This window comes from Rhamphochromis sp. 'chilingali' (assembly GCF_963969265.1).
Source record: "Rhamphochromis sp. 'chilingali' genome assembly, chromosome: 18".
NCBI lineage: Eukaryota > Metazoa > Chordata > Actinopteri > Cichliformes > Cichlidae > Rhamphochromis > Rhamphochromis sp. 'chilingali'.
The window spans coordinates 7431816-7445096 of NC_137945.1; the positions used below are offsets into that span (position 1 = coordinate 7431816).

The window sequence follows — 13281 nt, forward strand, 5'->3', positions numbered from 1 at the left end:
GTAGCGGCTTTCGATGGCCTACCACACTCCAATGGACCAAAATAATGAAACAATTTTGACATAGGTTTGATCTTAAGGATCTAATAGTTTATGTTTGTGCATGACATTGCAGCACAAACATGTATTTGCAAGATAGACTGGAATAAATAATGACGCATCAAACATTATATAGGCTGCAGTGCATTTCTGTGGATGCAGGCTATTGAGCTTTGAGGTTCCCAGTCAAACTTCGCTTTGAAGCACATGTTAAAAGCACTTTTACTCTTGTATTTTTCATAAAAAGATACCATACCAAAAATATAAACTCTAGAAACAAAAACAAAAAAAAACCCCAATCACAGGACATTTTGCAGAGTTCAAACCTGCAGCTGCAGCTCAAACAACAACAAACACTGTTTGTAAACGTGTCCTGGAGTTTATGCAGGTGCAGACAGAGCTACTGCTGTAAGTAAGCCTAACAGCTTCCAGATCATTTATTCTGGCTATATGGCAAGAAGGTCATCACTGCTTCAAGCACTGTCTGTATGATCTGGTCAGAGAGCAAGGACGGCAGCAGTCATCTGTCCTTGAAGAAAAGACATCTGCCCAAGATGAAGAAACCTCCTCTCCAGAAGATGAGGGGACAATCTCCAAAGAGGCTGACTGCATCACCACTGATGATGAGTACTAGCCAGTGCCTGAATCCTCTTCTTTGGGGGAGGATTGGGGTTGGGGGGCATGGAGGTGGAGGCCGAGCAGCTGATGGAAAAGAACATAGGAGCATTTTCTGAGACCGAGGAGCCGGTGACTGAGTGGATCCCTCATGAAAGGAAAACCATGTGGGTCCCACCACTGAAGAGAGACTGCTCTACAATCCAGTACCCACTGGTGTCAAACCAGGGCTCACCCTGTATGCAGTTTCCTGCATTAGCAGCCTGAGATCTACTTTTGACTTTGTTATAACAAAGGAGATCTTTTAGCTGCTGTGCACCCTTACAAACCTGCACGGGAGGCAAAGGTGTGAGGATTGGAGGATTGTAGATGAAGTGGAGATAAAGCCTACACCAGAATAAAGCAATACATAGCATGTTGGATGACAACACTGGAAGTTATCAGGAAGTAAAAAAAGGCATGGGGTTCAGACTCCAACTGACGGAGGAGCTCTGAGGACAACGTCTTTCCTTCGGGCACCTTGGCAGAGGTGATGATGATGCCTTTGTCCCGCCAGAAACAACTTCACTGAAGTGGGGGAGTCCTCTACAATCTACAAATGAAGAGTGATCCTGGGAGAGCTGGGACACATGCTGGTGACCTCAACAACTGCAAGACACCCTTCTCCTTAATTCTCAGCCACTTCTGCCATTGATCTCAAGATACAGTACTCTGAACCCACACCCCACCAACAAAATGAGATACAGGTGCAAAAGGAGCACCTCCAGGATTGGAACAGCAGCCCCTCGCACCAGGTGTAGAAAGTGTGCCTACAAAAACCACTCTACTGTGGTTAGCACATCTTGCTGCTAATGAGGATGCACACAGAAGCACACACTGGAATATACATTTTGATCATTTCATTGGTCATTTCAGTGGTTATTTGGTCATTAAATGGCCTTTCTGGCCACTAACATACCATGTGTGATTTTTGTTTTTGACCATTTTTTTTTTTTGACCATTTTGACCAAAAAATGAGAAAAATAGTAATAATAATATAAGATAAGTAATATATATATATATATATAAAAACATTTAAAACAATAAAATCAGCACATTAGATTAAAACAATAAAATCAGGGTCAGACTGTGTCATAAGCCAAAGAGTAAAAATGAGTTTTAAGACGTGTTTTAAAAGTGGACAAACAAACTGGTGTTTAAAGGGTTAAAAATTTAAAAAGTAATAACTATTTTATATTTATGAAAAGAATTGAAGTTAGTTAAAAGTTTTATGCAGAAAAAATGGCAAAAAAACATAAAAATAATAAAAATTACATAGACCTAATCTTTTGGTGGCCACTTTTGGCCACGAACAAGTTGAAAGGGGTAGTGATTTTGAACAAGCCCAGAGGGTTAAGAAAACACAACAGAAGTGCGGATATCATCAGGTCAATGCTAGCAAACTTGGTTATCAAGCTGCAAACAGACTGTCCCGGGTTTGTCACATACACGGAGATATCTGCTAATTAGTACCAGGGGAAATACCGATAAATTGCCAACTAAAATTGGAGCACAGAATTCCTGGAAGATAATTAACAGCACTTCAACCATCGCTCTCTGTTTGATAACCGCTTTAAAGGCCATTAATACCAAACAGTGATCCAGTGGCTCAGACCAGTGACTTAAATTAACTAAGGTTAAGCCTTACCTGTGGTAGCATCTGCATGTCAAGGAAAGTGACCACTGCTGTAATTTTAAACTTTTATAACTCATCCAAATGGATGAGTTATAAAAGAAAATTCATCCTGCATGCACTTGTTTAAAAAAGCCATTTGAGACCAAAACTATAAGGTATACTAGAATGTAAGCATGCTTTGTAAAAAGCATATATAAAGTTAGACCTTTTAACATGGCGTCTATGGGGATTGATCGCTTTTGAAGCCTCAAGAGGACATTAGAGGAACTGTATTGTTTTGCACTTCCACATTTGATGAAAATATACATTTTTAAATTGTTTTGATTATGTGTTAATTATACAACACTAAAAAACTTGACATTTTACTGATACTTCTTGGTTATTGTGGGTAAAAACTGGACATTAATTGGCTTGAGAAGCTCATATCTTGAACATGTCGGGGGTCTGTGGAGTTTGTGGAGCCGCAAATGGCTCCAAAGTAAGGTTTTTGGCAGTTCCACATTGGCTTAAGTGTAGCCATGCTCATGTCTTTTGATAAGTGTAGCTTTAAGATGATCTTGATGTTCTAAGATGATTAAGCCAAAGAACCACTTATGCCAATGTGAGGCCTCAGTCTGTCCATCCATGACTCCCAGGAAACGCTACTGTGGTAGCTGAAGTTTGGTAGTAAAAACTCCATTCACACTGTAACCGTCCAGCAGACTCGGTACGTGCGAGTACATTTTCATTAGTTTAAGCAGTACAGCCAACCAGAGACCAGAAAACATATCACTTTGTTTTTGCACTTTATACATTGAGCTTATTTAGACTTCTGCAGTGAATCTACGCCCTGACTCAGAAACGCCTCTTAACATTACCCCTCACCCTTCCACGCCATTCGAATTGTTGCGGGCTACATTAACTCAACGTGTATTTACATTTCTCGGCAGGTGCACGTCAGGTTCCACTGTAGGGTTTTAAAGGAGTGTTTGGTTACACCGTACAACATCGATGTCTCACTGAAGCATAATTCAGGCATTACAGTGATCTGTGAACTGGATGGATCAGGAGCCAGTTGAGCAACTATTTAATTTATGTTCTGTTATCTTTTATTTATTTATTTTTTAACTGCTCTTATAAATACATACAAGTTTGGTCTCATAACTAAGAAATCTGACCTCAAACTTGTTACATGAAACTACTTGTTGCTGTTTCTTGTTGCTTATTGGGGTAAAAAGCACAACTTCAGCTCACGTTTGGAGCCTCCAAAGGCCGTTGGAGAAACTGCAGCTTTTGGCTTTTCCTCATTAGCGACTTGACTGTATTTACCTTGCGTGCACTAATATCCTATTAAAAATTAGGACATGGACATATGTTCCAGGGAGAGTTTTATAAATCCCAGTGACTTGTTTAAAGTCAGTACGATGATTCTGAGCATCAATTCTTTATATGAATGGAAGCTGCTGCTCAAAGGCCATTTCTCTGTGGTACAATTTTGCTGTACTGATGTATGCTTTTGTAAAGAAAGTAGCGCCTACTAAAAGAACTACTTTTCAGAGTGAATGAAGGTCACCACAGTGCGATTTCACGTTTTATCTTGGGATTATCTAGCGTGCGTGTGAGCGTGCGTCTGCCTGTATGCACACGTGTGAACATTCTCCTCCTGTGCCGGCTTAGTGCTTCATGCCACAGCTGGACAGCACATGAGCACATCTGTCAGTGCCATGAAGTAGAACCTTTTCCAGCAAGGGCATGCAATCTTTTTCATTTCCCCTGAGTTTTTGGACTCTTACATAAAAGCCTGTGAAAGTGCGGAATGCAAAAAAAAAAGAAAAAAAGAAACGAAACAGGTCATCATTTTTTACGTGGTTATTAGTGAGGTGCTGTTGACAGCGAGCTAACGTGAATGCATTTGTTCATTTGCAGAAACTGGAGCTGGATCGCTTCATGCTCTACGCTCACGGACCGGATCTGTGCAGGGAGTCGGACTTGCGGCACGCCATGGCCAACTGCTTTGAGGCTCTGATGGGTGAGATTCCCCTGAGATCAAGAGAGAAGGGGGGATGATGGTCGGGCAGGAGAACAAAACAGAGGAATGCATTTCGAGTCAACTAAATATGTAAATCTATTCCTAAAAGGGTAGATTTCCATATACGGAAAACAAATACTTTCTCTCCGCCTGTGTAAACACAACACACGCATTAGTAAGGGGATTTAATAGTCGAGTTTTAGTGGACTTTGCATCAGCGCATACTGAAAACGCTTTAATGCATAAATGTGTTTAATTCAAATGCTTTGAATGAAACTGAACCTTTTCATAATAATGTATTTCCTCTTTTGTTTTTTGTGCGTGTTAAACGGTATAAATAGCTGCAGTGGATCTCCCATTAGGCTCTGGAAACATTACGCAGCTTTTATTGATCTCTGGAGATGCGGTTTGACCTCTGGCTGGACATGCTATCCCCAGAGAGCTGCTCTCCTTTGCCCGCACCAAACACATACACAAGCTCGCCATTCGTCTCTCCAGCTGCTCCGTTTATAGGGTTTGTGCAGTGATTAGGACCCTGTGCTGGAAACCACACACATATAATAAAAAATCTCTTGGTGGGGACCCGTCTCCCTCTCTCTCTCTCTTCATCCTACCCCATGGGCAGCGCTAAGCTAAGCCTCACTCCTGGAGAGCTGCAGAGTCGGCAGCTTTCCCCATCTTATCACCATCTTGATTGAACCAGTTCAGCCATCTCTGCGCTCCCCTGATGATAGATACAGAAAGTGGGTGACTTTAAAGAGATCTTCTTCGCTTCCCTCCCTCTCACGGAAAACAGGAGAGCGACGGGGGGAAAGTGCTGACTAGCGCCGCGGCCTCTTCGCTGGGCCCGCCGCTCCGTGCTTGTAACGGCTTCATTATCGGCAGAGACAAAGTCATAATCTATTCTGTCCCGTGGCTGTCGCCGCCTCATCGCCGCGCACATCCGAGCAAGGCAGCAGGGCCGCGACACCGGATGCCTCCCGTCTCTCTCAGCCTCTCCCCCCACCTTCTGTCCTCCAGTTTCATCTTTAGAAAAGTGATGAATAAACAGGGTTCGTGCTGTAAAGGAACCGGTGAGAAAACTTGCTGTCAGAGAGCACCCTGTGGTGATGGGTTTTTGGGTTGCTAACTCAAAAATATCGCCCACCCCTCTCTCGTCTTCCCGCTCACCGCAGACACACTCGCTGAGGGGCGCAACATGCACACGTACGCAAAAAAACCACAAAAAATGAGGCTTTCAAAGTCGTTTGCATCGAGAATGCCGTCTGATGTTGCTCCTCTTCTTTCACCGAGGCTTTTGTCATCTTCATTTCAGGGTTGTTTTTTTTCTTACTCAAACGCCTCCTTTAAGACCTTGTTGTCGAGCCGTCGATCTGTCTCCACCCTCCCCCGTCTCTGACTTAGTCTTTATATCCTTTTGCGTTTCTCCATCTTTCTCTGCCCCCCTCCCTCTACGATCTAGAGTTTGGGTGTTATTAGGTGAAAGATGTGCCACGAAGATGATGAGTCATGCTGTCACTCTGTCATCTCCCCCTCTCCTCCTCTTCCTCCTCCTCTTCCATCCTCACCCTGCAGCCCCACAGCACTCTCTCTCCCTCACTGAACAGAGCACTTCTTTCTCCTTACAAGACAAACTCGGATCGCTCGCACGTGCCGTAGGATGGTACGAGGGGCACGCGAGCACTGTCATTTCATCCTTGCGCACGCCGCTCCCTCTGACAGAGACGTCAAACCACCACTTTCTCAAAAGCAGCAGGCGCCACATCAACAGACGTGCACTTGCAGATGTGTCGCTGCCTCGTTGTCTGAAGTTGCCATAATGGTTTTTTTTTATTTTTCTTTTTTCCCTCCCTTTTTAACATTTTTTTTTTCTTTCCCCGTCGGCGCGCTCATGCGTCGAATTCAAATGGGCCTCTTTCCACGCACGCTCCTTTTGAAAGCTCTGATGGAATATGACATGCTCATAATATTTCCAGGGCCCTGGCAGATAGCTTTAACGGCTTACTATGCATGTTTTCTGACCTTTGTTTTATTTGTTTCTCTGCCACAGTGACCATTGAACCTGGGCTGTGTTGGAAATGGCAGATAATCTCCTGCTTTGCATGGGCAAAGCTTTCTCTCCGCGGAGCTGAGAATGTGTCTATCTCCTAACCCTGAGGCAGGGCCATTCTCTTGCTCGAGACAGAGAGAGAAAGGGAAGGGAGAGAGCTGGAGAGAGGACGAATGGAGGGAGAGCAGTGGAGGAATGGAAAGCAAAGGCATCTGCAATGCAAATAGCTGCCCTGCAACCCTGAATAATTCAAAGTGTTGAATGGAAATCTTGCTTTTCTGATCCCTCGTCATTAACTTCTGCCGGAGTGGGCCATTCTCATTTGGGCTCTTTTGGCCTGCGCACCTCCCATTCTGTACACCGCCCCCCCATCACCGCCCCCAACCACTCGCTCTCACCCTCTCCTTCAGTACTTTTGCTCTTGCCCACTTTACCTCTTCGTCTTTAGAAACCACTTTCTCCCACTGCTTATTCATAGAAACTCTGCACGCCTGTTGCCCTCCCGTTTCCCTCTCAGGTCCTCTTCGCTGATAAGCCTCGCCGCTTCCTTCCTACCAAACTGTTTGAAAAGAATTGCGAGAAGAAGAAAAGAGGCCCCACTCTGTTTTATGGCCCTAATTTCCTTGTACAGTTGATCTGTGGATTATACGCTGCCAGCAGCCATGGGGGATACAGATGGTGAACCTTTGTGAGGCCCCCTCTCTAAGCTCTTCCTATTAAAAGAACGCAGAGAAAGGATTATCTCTCACTTGCTGAATATCAGATTCATACACAATGCGCCCGGTGTATTCATTGAGTGAGAACTGCTCCTTTTGTTAATTGCCGCGATGGTAGCAGCGGTGGAGTTGGTTTCATGCGCGCCCTCTTTTGTCTCTCCATCTCACCCCTCGCTCGAGTCTCATTTTTGAAACTGATGTTATAATGCACTTCGACTGCCTTTGTCACCGCCGCGCTGAAAAATTCTATTTTTATGTTTTGCTTTTGTTTATTTTTTTGCCTTTAATGTGTTGCTTTCCCTGTCCGTCTGCTGCTTCATCCCCCATTGAGCTGAGAGGGAGCTTAATATATTATTTGATGGATTAGAGCCTGAGCGTTTTTGAATAATTCATTCTAGGTTATTAATGTGTCTGTCAGCCACTGGTGTTTCATATGCCCCTGACTCTGGGTTTTTATTGGTCACTGAAAGCCCACAGACATTGCAATCCCATTCCTAAACATAACGGTGTACAGTCAGCACGGCTGTCTGAATTAGACTTGTGACAATGTGGAGATTCATTAGACGCTGGCCTTCTCTGGCCATGACTGATATCCTCTGCACAGCACTGGATTCAAACTTGGTACATGAAGTAAAGGGCAAGAAAAAAAAGCATTTTTGGTCCTTTTTAATTAAAAAAAAAAAAAGGACAATCATTATAAAATATGACTTTTTTTAATTTAAAGTATCATAGTCGGTATATCAGGTATCAGGACAGAGATGGTTATAAAAAAGCCCTTAGTGAACCTCCAGCAGACTTGGCCTAAGTTCATCGTGGCCCTGCATGTCGTGGCACCGTCCTGTTTGGCATTCCTCTGCATGGAGTTTGAGGATGGTGCCTCTGGACTGGCAAAATGGGTGCTGATCCCCCCATTTTCAGACGCAAGACTGGAAGGTGTGCTTCAATTTCATAGGGATTATACTCTATGCCAGGATGCTGGTGAAGGGAATGCCTCAAATTCAGGAGGCTCAGAGTCCTCTTCATCCTGGTTGTTGAAGACTGGAGTGTTTTTTATTCTCTCAGATATACTTTGGGGTGCGTAGGAGTTTGGCCTTTCAGTCTTTAGTAGTCTCTCAGTGCTATGGGGGCTTGTTCCTGATGGGAATAGGATTTAGGCCTTTGCCGCCAATTCTGTTTTTATTTACTTTGTTTATTTGGCAGTTTTTAGTGTATATTTAATATTGATTTAGTGACAACACCATCCATCCATCCATCCATCCATCCATTCGCTTCCGCTTATCCTTTTCAGGGTCGCGGGGGGCGCTGGAGCCTATCCCAGCTGTCATAGGGCGAGAGGCGGGGTACACCCTGGACAGGTCGCCAGTCTGTCGCAGGGCTAACACACAGGGACAGACAACCATTCACACTCACATTCACTCGCACATTCACACCTAGTGACAATTTGGATTAATCAATTAACCTATCCCCACAAGCTGCATGTCTTTGGACGGTGGGAGGAAGCCGGAGTACCCGGAGAGAACCCACGCAAACACGGGGAGAACATGCAAACTCCACACAGAAAGACCCCGGCCTGATGGTGGAATTGAACTCAGGACCTTCTTGCTGTGCGGCAACAGTGCTAACCACCGTGCCACCGTGCTAAGTGTTAGTGACAACACTTAGTTTATATTTTGTATGTCCTATACAGGACTTTGGCCAGCTGATGTTGTTTAAAATGTGCTACAGGAGACTTTGAGTTGACTTGACTTGACTTTTATGGACAGTATTTCTTGGCAGAGCCAAGGGGTGAAAGGTTTCCTGTTTGGTGGTCTTGGGGATCATGCCTGTGCTTTTTACTGATGATGTAGTCGTTATTGCTGCATTGAGAGGCGACCTCCAGCTCGCACTGAGGCAATTTACAGCTGAGTGCAAAGCTACTGGGATGAGAATTCACACTGGGTGAGGTCATGGTTCTCACCCAGAAAAGATTTGATTGCCTTCTCTGGGCTGGGGAGGAGTTACTGGTCCAAGTGGAGGAGTTCAAGTATCCCGTATCAAGGTTCATGAGTGGGGAAAGACTGGAGTGGGAGAATGCCAGGGGGATTGGTGCTGCAGACGCCGTAGCGGTCTGTAGTGTTAAAAAGGAAGCTGAGCGTGAAGGTGAAACTGTTGATTTACTGGTCGATCTACTTTCCTAGCCTCACCTATGGCCATAAGCTGTGGCTAGTAACCGAAAGAATGAGATCACAGATTCAAGCAGCGGAAATGAGCTTCCTCCCAAAGGTGTCTGTAGCTTTTCCTCAGATGGGATAAAGAGGTTGGTCATTCATGAGGGCTTCTGAGTAGAGGTACCACTCCTCTGGAAAAGAGTGAGTTTAAATGGCGCATAACTTGGATGCTTCCTGGACCCCTCGAAGGTGGGGTGTTTCAGGCATGTTCAACCAGGAAAACACTCTGGGGCATATCCAGGACTGGAGAGGTAATGCATGTTGGCTGGCTTGTAAACGCCTTGTCCTACTGGTAGAGCTTGCAGTTGGAGTCTCATAGAAGAATAGATCTGAATGTATTTGTCTGTTTTATATACGATTCAGCTTTTATTACATCGTTTTATTACATCTTTTGTTCACTTTTATTTTGAAAGCACATTTCTTAATTAAACCAGGCTAACAAATCAAGACAAAGGCTATAAAGAGCAATAAATAAGTTATGTAGTCATTTATCAACATAGCAAACAGGTGATCCAGGTTGGGGAAAAAGACGTTTTAGTGAACTGAACTTTGAGGTCTTAAATAGTGAGTCATTTCTCAGGTTGGTTATCTGAACATAAAGGCTTAAACTCGATACATTTAACAAGGGATTTGGAGGAAAATAGCACTTTCATATTCTATTCAGATTCATGTAAAATGCTGCTGAACTTCGGTCTTACGTCTGTGTTATTATTATTGTGAAGCTAAGTGAATCATAATGTCCTTTGGGCATGCTTGCTATGATTTTCATGGCTATTGTGAGATGTTTAATAGTTGTAGACCTCCTGCATTTCGCACTGGATTCTCAGGCAGAACTGACAACTGAGTGTTGAATGCACTGGAGCCCGGAGACTGCAGAGTGATTTGGCCAGGGCATGATGTTACTGCAAGATGAGCTGTAGAGAGATGCTAGCATTTAATTACCAGTCGAGCTGTTCGGGTGTTTTTGTGGGCCGTGTGTCTTCAGGGCGTCAGCTTCAAGTTTGCAGGCTGACGGGGTGGCCTGAGAAGCACACATCTCCGTTTAATGATTGCGGCAAGTTGCGTGTTTGATTGGATTGCTTTGGGGCACACTCTTTGCACGGACAGCCTCCTTGTCAAGTGTGTTCTCAGTGGACTTAACTGCATATCTTGGTTTCTTCATCCACTGGGCCCTTTGATTGACACCAAAGGTGTTGCTTTGAGATTTTTAATACCTTTTTAAATCCCTTGAGGCTCTCCTGGTTTCTAACCGCTTACCCCTACATTCTCCTTCCACTTGGAAAAAGTTTTGAAAATCTTATAAGAAGCAAAAAACTTTGAATTTCAACAACTTTAAAGCCTCCATTTGGGGAACTTTCCAAATCTGCAGTGTCATCAGAACATGAAGAAAGCTGCCTCCCGGCCACACCCACTCTCCCCGTAGCATCGGTGCTCGCACACATGAATGCGTTATGAGTAGTAGTTGAAAGACATTGAGAAGTTGGACTTGAGAGGGAGTTCTTGCACTCTCACAGCTGGTTTCCAGAGGTAACATCTGCTTTGTAGCAGCATCTAGAACTGAGGTCCGCATTATGGTAAAACCACAAATCTCAGCGCTGCTGCTTAGTGGAAAACATCCTGTAGGCGAACCACTCCTGTCTCTAGAGCCTGTCGCGGTCGGCCTCAGTGAGACGCTCGCCTTCGTCGTGCCAAGATTACAGAGGGCTTTCCCAGTGATACACATCTGCAAGGGCTTTAATGTCTTGCTGTGCTGACTTTAAAGAGGCTATAGATTTACAGATACTGATTTATAGGCATATTCTGTTTCACATCTAGGACGGTCCAAAGCATGGCGAGAAACGAGTTTTTGTCTAATAGCCACTGTGGCTGCTGTCTTCCAGAATTCACAAGCTCCTTTCATTAGTTTAGCACTCAACTAGATTTTTGTATTAGTAAAGGGTGTCTAAATGATTGAGTGTTTTACTTGCCAAAGTGGCTGCTGGGTGAGACAAAGTTGGCAGGCTTAATCAAATTTTACGAACATTTGGGCAATGGCTGGTAGTAATTTCCCATTCTGTTTAGAAGTAAAGAGCATGAAAAGCACATAGAGTGGGAGTCCATTTGTGATTGTTTGTGTGCTAGGTGGTTTGTTTGTATTTCTTTATGGTTTGGTTATGTAGGCAGCATCTTCACTGTTTGTGTGTGTATGTGTGTAAATGGCCTGTTAGCCATCTGAAAGCAGTTTCCCCTCCCCAGATGATGAATCCCTCATATGTTTTTGATGTCGTCCATGAAAGCAGTTTGCGCATTTAGTCTTGCGACCGCACCGCGCCCCATTTCCACTGGCTCATTTATGCACATAATAAAAACCGCTGCACGATTGTATACCCAATTTGCCAGGTGGTTATTGCTTTCTAAATTGAATGAGCCACCCTAAGTGTGATGGTTTGAAGTTGTATGCAGCTTAAAGGCACCATGATAGTTCCACTGATTTTAGTAGAAACAGTAGAGGAGCAAAACAACAAAGGGGAGTTGACTTGTGAAAAGAAGCTGACTGCTGCAGCAGAATGAGCCGAAGAAGTGGCGTATCATTCCCATAGAGGGAGAAATTTGGAATACTTGTCTTGTTCTTTGCTTGCTGTGGCAGCAGATCTCCTCATTTTGGGACCAATCTTCAACCAAATTTCTTCCTTTGTCCTGTTCCTTTTGTGTGTTGGCGTATGCACTAGGGCTGAACGATATATCGCATTTGCGATAATATCGCGACATGATCAAGTGCAATTTTCTAACCGCAAAGGCTGCGATTATACTGCGATTATAAGGCTGTCCAAATTACTACCATATCCCAGAATTCATAGCGCGGCCCAGCCAAACTCCAGTTTCCAGCAATGGCGGCCGCTACTAAGTTTTAAAATTACTCATACTAATCTTTCTGGGTCACAAAATAAACTTTTAACATATTTTCAGGCGAGAAAGTAGTTGTGTAAACATCAAATATCTGCTCGGTTTATCAAGATATCCCATATTTGCAAAAGTGCTTCGACGTTTTCAGAGGCGTCTGCTACCCACCAGCTCGACAGCTAGCCGGGAGCTCGAGGGTTACTGATGCGGCCGAGAACGGCACAACTCCCGGCACATCATTTTCAGATCACCGCGGAGTTTCGCTGCTCGGGTTAAACGTAATATATAAGTCACTTAGACAACCTAAAAATGTTATTGTTGGGCTTTTTTCAGTGTTTTGTTTGTTCGTGAGTAAATCGGTTTGGCTGAGATTAAAGTTATTAGATTAGATAAAATAAAACTTTATTAATCCCCCGGGTGGGTTCCTCCTTGGTTTTCACACAGCTGACTAAACGTCAAACAGAAAACTTATTAAACAGAAGTATGAGACAGTCGAGAATTTACACCAGTGTCTGGTTATATTTTAGATAGCAAGAAGCAGACGGCCGAGTTTATTAAACTCCACCGAGACAGCGGTGACGCTAATCAGAACTAGACTGTCCAATTTTGTGTGTGTGTTTATACAATTGCTATTATGTTTGCACTTTATGTGTAATGTTACTGACTGCAGAGATCAGTAAGATGTGTGTATTTTTTATTTATTAGTTTTATTTATTTAATATTATTTTTTAATTGAATGACTGTCTAGTAGTTCACAGATGTCGAAAAACTGAGTGTGGTAAAGCCACTGATTTTGTTTATGTATATTTCTGCAATCTGCACATTGTACTGACTTTCATTTTAATGTTTACACCAGGGTTCCTTGTCAGCACTTTATGCTCAGATGTTTGTAAGCTAAAAATAAACTATTGTGTATGTTCAAATATACTGTTGTGATTGAAGAAGTTAAATAAAAATGTCAGTCATCAATTCATGCATCACCTCATGTCATCATAACAGAGGTCTGTCTTCCAGGAAAGAACAGTTTAAAATTAATGTAATATAGTATTGGCCATACTATATGATGTATTGCTTGTCTTTGTTTAATAATACAG

The 13281-nt window shown here is 43.5% G+C and overlaps 1 protein-coding gene across 3 annotated transcripts in view; it reads left to right on the top strand.

The window, feature by feature from the left end:
* Nucleotides 1-13281, top strand: part of drosha (drosha ribonuclease III) — a 137710-nt gene that overhangs the window by 65256 nt on the left and 59173 nt on the right. For all 3 annotated transcript variants that reach the window (XM_080865862.1, XM_080865861.1, XM_080865863.1), the window contains one exon: nucleotides 4232-4334. In XM_080865862.1, coding sequence (XP_080721988.1) covers nucleotides 4232-4334 — 103 coding nt within the window. The remainder of the gene's footprint in view (nucleotides 1-4231; nucleotides 4335-13281) is intronic.